Consider the following 6000-nt stretch of genomic DNA (forward strand, 5'->3'; position numbering starts at 1 on the left):
TTTAAATCCAAATTAACTCACTTTCGGATAGCCCAATACTACTAAAGAGGCATTTACTGCCACGTTTATTAACTTATTCATTAAATAAATTTGTACTTTATTAATAGACACTAACATTATCTCGTACCAATGGCGATAACATTAACTAAATGAGGAAAGATGTTAAATGATAAAGGAAAGATACAACTTTGGCATTTGCTTTTGTGAAATGAAAATGTAGAATTGATTTACTAAATAATAATTACTTCAAGAATATTTTATTAATTGTTTATTAGTCTTTGGGTTGTTCAGAGTGTCATGACAATACTATAAAATTATATTAAATATTTTCATCAAAGTAAAATTATGTTGACCTTCTTCCTTCAGACCTTAAGTCACTGACTATTCAACCGGAGGGAATGATAGGGTTAATGCAATAATATTGACGATAGATCTTGTGTTCTTATGATAAATATTTAAGTCTTTAAATCAGTTGTATTATTGGAACAATTTCAAAACTTGCGTTATACTTTCCTTGCCCAGTATGGTTTCTTAATATTTACTTATGGAATCACTGAACTATATACCAATGAAAGTGGAAAATGTGATTTCCGTTCAAAGTATACGAGTTTTAATTTGCTATTTTCTTTTTATCCTCAAAGAAAGCTTTGAAGCTAAGTCATTACCTGATTGAAGTTTGTTTTTGACGATGGAAGGATTTTCCTGGACATTTGCCATCGTCAGTGATGCAATAAATTATTAATACTACCTTTCGAGATCTGCAATCTGATCTCTTCTTCAGGCAAGTAACTAAACTAACACATAATATACAAACTAGGTTAAAATAAACAAATCATACCAGACGTCGTAGGTGGTAGTTGGTCGGCGAATTCAGACCTGTTGTGACCTGTATTTTGTAGTACGGTTTTAACAATTAGAATTGTGTTTAGGTTTTTATTAAGTGCATGTTTTAGAGTTGGTGAAGTTGACACACAACATGGTGATTTTGATTCCTGACTCACGCGTGTCACAACGCTCTGGTATGATTTGTTTATTTTAACCTATTTTGTAGTTATGTGTTAGGTTAGTTATTTACCTGAAGAAGAGACCAGATTGCAGATCTCGAAAAGTATTTTTACTGATGTCTTGTATCACTGAACGATGGTAAGTGTCCGGAAAACCCTGTTTCCTACTCATTACCTGAATTTGCAAAACCGGAAGTTAAATAATATTGACTCGATTCTTTATGCCCATTCGTTCATTTCGACTCATCATAAAGTATTATATGTAGCAATATCCACGTAAAAAATCTTCATTTATTACTGGGAGTTTCTTGCAGATCTGAATCTTATTACTCTTTGTTAACTATAAAATGTACAACATTTTTGAGGTGATCTTCTGTTTTTGTTCAGCGATAGTACTGTTCTATATATTTATGTGATTGATCTGGATGCCAGAGACGCAAAAGGTTTGGTCCTTCTCATTTTGAGTAATAGTTCCAGAACTATAATCTATTCAGTATTGTAACCAATGATAGCGTGCTTTCTCCCTGTGCAGGATGTACAAGAAGGTTCCCAAGACTGTGTTCCCGGTGCTGTGGGTCGACCAGCGGGTGACGATCAGTGAACGACTCGCTCGGGAACTGCGGATGGCCCTGTTGCTACCAACAGTCGGAGTGGTGACCGGCTGCTCCGCACTCATCACAGGTATCGTTCTTCTGATCAACCTCGTCCTCCGCGCCAGGAGAAAACCCTCAGACCAAGAACCAGTCAAGCCTCCTGGGCATGTCGCCCTCGAACAATCCCAAAACCAGCCGTCGACCCCAACCATCAAGTCATGAACCTGACCAAACAGGGGATCAAGTCGAGGAATTCTTGAACTAGAGAAATGGCATTTCTTACGTGGTGTTTAGTGCGGACGGTGGGCAGATCGGTTGCTACGTACCCCGGCATGAAGATAATGCTAAACCGACCTTGTGAGTTTTGTGTGGCCTTAACATCGCCTGGATAAGGTTGCCATGTACACTCCCCCCCCCCCAAACGGACCCTCAAGTAGCTGGGTGACGGAGTTGCCCCTAGGCGCTTTCTATTTATTAATATTTCACTACCGAAGTTAGCTGGGTTTGTTTTCAATTTTACATTTATTTAAATTATATTTAACAGGGCTGTTATCACAGTGTGATTGTTCTAAAACCACTGTTTGGAACTCCCCAAACTACTCTTGTAAAAACTATTTTATTAAGAATTTAATCTGTTATTCAGAATAAAACATTTATTTTATTTATTTCAAGTGTGCTAACACACAAGAAGATCCTCTTTGAGGCTTCTCGAACCGCTTTGTTTTATAAGTGTGTAACTTATGGGATTATATTTATTTCAATCAAACTGTAAATATAACAGTGGTATAACACAATATTTAACAAAATTTTAGCGTTAAATGACTCAGTTAACCGTGCAAATTGTAAAAGTGTTCGTTCACACAATCTCATTATCGTAATCAAATCATAACTTTATTTTATAACATATAGTTTACATGGACGTACATGAGTTGCTGTATCGTTGTCAGAAAATGTAACAAAATTAATAAATATTTCATTCTAAACCGAAGCTATCCAGACGGATAGGGGAGACATTTAATTCAATGCCACATATCGCATGTTACAGAAACAGGAGGGAAATAACCTAACGGCCATAATATAATAACACAATAACACTTGTTATTTTTATAGGTAAATAACAACCATTACGCTATCATAAGTTGATTTAAATTTAGGCTACTTAAAGTATTCAAGTCAATCCGATCCTACGTTTTGATGCGAATCTAGAGAAACTACTTATAAGTTGATTTGTGTATTATAACCTTTAGTCGTAGTCATGTAATTAGTGAGTGCCAATATATTAGTAACTGTAAAGTACACGAATATATAGTTGTTAGTTGTTCGAATGTTATGTGCCAAATGTTTATATCGTTGTTAAGTTTTAGTTAAGTGTAAACAGTGATACCGTACTTAGGTAATATTTGTTTAATATCTTGCGTTTTGATAAGAATGTAACGTCTATTTAACAGTTTATGTTAAGTTTAGATTTATAATATGTAAGTTGTTCAAGATTAAGTATACAATGATTTCTTTTAGTACGGACCATATCAGGAGGGATTGTGCTATGTCAACTTTTATTTTATTATGCAATATATGAAGCCAAAACAGGTTTTCACTGATATGCTGTTTGGTTATCATACGAAAGTATTAGTGAAAAAGGCCAATTTTTCCGTGCTTAATACAATATTTCAATTGTTTATCTAATGTAATCGATTTCATAGTATAAGAGTATTAACTGTCCTAGGTAAAATCACAATTTGCCGCTCTCATTTTTACTTTATCGTTAAGTTAAGTACTTTTTCCGTCTCATCAATTAAGAATCTGTATTTCTTTTCATTCATAGTGTGCTTCAGTGATGTAACTAAGGAGGGAGTGAGGGAGATAGCCCCCCTCCCCTTAAAGCCCCCTAAAGAATTCAACTATATATTATAACAGCAACTCAACCTGTTTTAAGTACAACAGGTAAAGTTTTGACTCTAAATTAGGCGTATATTATTTATTTTAATTAATATTTAATCCATACACGCCGGTGAATTATGCTCTTTGGATCAGATTCACCCCAACAGAACTAGTTACGGCACTGCTGTGCTCGAAGCATACATTGGCAGAAGCTACTAGATGATGGTAGTTCACATTTATTTACACTGAAGAACCGGCTCTAATGAGAACATCTTGATTTTAGCCCAATATGAACAATGATAATTCTCAAACACTTCTACGCCATTATCTGTGTCGTAGAGTTATTTAAGGGTCTCAATTTAAATATATAATTAATTTGAATGCAAACCTTTGTTTTTGACTATTTAAGGTTTTTTAATATTTTTATTACGATTTAAAAAAGTGTAGCCTATTTTAGTATTATCCAGAGGCCATTATTTCTTTAACAGTTTTTGTTACCTAAAACATCTACATCATTGGAAATAATAGACTTTATTTGACTTTCTGTGAAAATTCCATGTCATTATGAAGATCGCTTATTGTCTTCTGCGTACCGAAAGGAAGGATGTCGGTGAAAAGGCGGCAACTATGTCCCTATCTACTATTTGTTGCAGGCTATCAATAATACGTAAGTATATAGTATATACTTACGTATTATAGTATATATTATATACTTACGTATTATAGACATAAAAAATTTAAAATCGACATTTACGAGCGCTCACGTGATCTGAGCTTGAATTTAGGTACTATCTATAGGGAATTTTTTTCTGTTTTCCGCCAGAAGTGCGGGAGGCGCCACCGATTTTCCAATAGGTACTTTCTCGACCTCAGTTCACTTGGCAAATCGCCCAACGTGATCTGACGTATGGAAAGTACCGTTAGGAAATGCCCATGACCATCATTGGGGTTCTCGGTGGCGCGGGTGGTGCCACACTTCTGGGAATAAAATCATCCTTCAAGATAGCACCTGAATTCAAATTCAGATCACGTCAGCGCTCGTAAAAGTTATCTTTAACTTTGGTACTATAGTAGTAACGTATTTAAGACAACCTAATGTAAACCTGTGCTTATATCGCTTAATAACAAATGGGCACAGAGTGGCCTACTTCTCGCTGTCATTGCTTCCTTTTGTTTGGTAGAAAACAAGAACCGATCTTAATAATGTCATAACATTTTCACAGTAGGTCAAATGAAGTTTTTTCTTTCTAATATTGTATTTTTTAGGTTCCCGGTAAGAAAAACTGTTCTAGAAATAGTGACCTCTGTATAAGACCAAAGTACCAAAAATGATTTTTAATGAGACACCTCCCATATGGCAAATAATAAGGGTGTAGTAATTTTAAAATTTAGTATTGTTCTAGTCGGCTAAAACTCAAGGTCCTTTCAGTACAGTTGGAAATTTGCAAAACCGTACATCAGTTGAAACACAGGTGTTTGTACGTGTAGTGCGTACGTTAATTAGAGATAAGAAACAAATAATATTGATATTGATTAACATAACAGCGTTATAAAAAAGATAGTAAATGGATAGTTCGAAAAAAAAAACAAATTCTTTTGTATAGCTGTCGATTTAATTAATTGTGTTTATTTCACTTCATGTTTTATTTTGTGACTTGTGAATGCATGACTTTAGTATACTGGGTAATTAGAAACAGATAATAAGTGTTTTTCTAGATATCTTAACTAAGTTCACTCGTCAATGTAATAATTGTAGTTCTGATTTTAAATCATGTCAATTAAGCTATGTTAATGATGTATTGTTTCCAAAGGAAAAAGTACGTGATAAAATAATCTATCAAACATATTTATTAAAGGTTTCATAACTGCTTTACATAAGACATGAAAGGTGATCTTAAATATAATAATGTTATAATGTTGTTAGATGTTGTAAAATGTTAATCTTACCTGTATATTATATGTGAACTGTAATAGGAAAACTAGATAAGCTCAATATAAATTATGTTATTATTATTTATACAAACTGAAAATAAATATTTTGATGTAAATAAAACTGGGGGTTTTTTATTTGGAAAGATAGACTAATATTATGCACTTCAGGTAAAATTTCGTTTTATTTTCAATTAACATTAATGATTAATTGTTAGTGTTTATTACTTTTTAAGTGTTTCTAAAACAATTACATTATTTTTACACGTAGTGTGAAAGCTTTTCTACTGACTACATTACAAATGAATATAGCTCAGGCTAACATATATATAGATACAACAACTTACTTATTAAAGGTATCTTACGTCGACAAAGAATCTCAAATGGTAACAATGTTATAGAATACATTCGGGGCTTGAAAGAGGAATCTGGGAATACACACGAGAAAAAAATACGAGTTGGTAATGTAGAAAATTACTTCACTGATTTTTATATACTGTACTATATAAAAAAGCCATAAAATAGTTTTAACATTTGCAATAAAAACTAAGAAAAAGTTTAAATAATATAATTAAAGATAGAAAAAACTGTTGCCA

General features: G+C 33.3%; 1 protein-coding gene across 2 annotated transcripts in view; it reads left to right on the forward strand.

Moving 5' to 3' along the window:
• LOC124356616 (protein croquemort-like) overlaps positions 1-5528 on the forward strand; it is a 36611-nt gene extending 31083 nt beyond the window's left edge. For both annotated transcript variants that reach the window (XM_046807721.1, XM_046807720.1), the window contains exon 9: positions 1537-5528. In XM_046807721.1, the coding sequence (XP_046663677.1) occupies positions 1537-1819 (283 nt within the window). In that variant the 3' untranslated portion in view covers positions 1820-5528. The remainder of the gene's footprint in view (positions 1-1536) is intronic.
• The last annotated feature ends 472 nt before the right edge of the window (positions 5529-6000 follow it).

Source organism: Homalodisca vitripennis, chromosome 3 (assembly GCF_021130785.1).
Source record: "Homalodisca vitripennis isolate AUS2020 chromosome 3, UT_GWSS_2.1, whole genome shotgun sequence".
NCBI lineage: Eukaryota > Metazoa > Arthropoda > Insecta > Hemiptera > Cicadellidae > Homalodisca > Homalodisca vitripennis.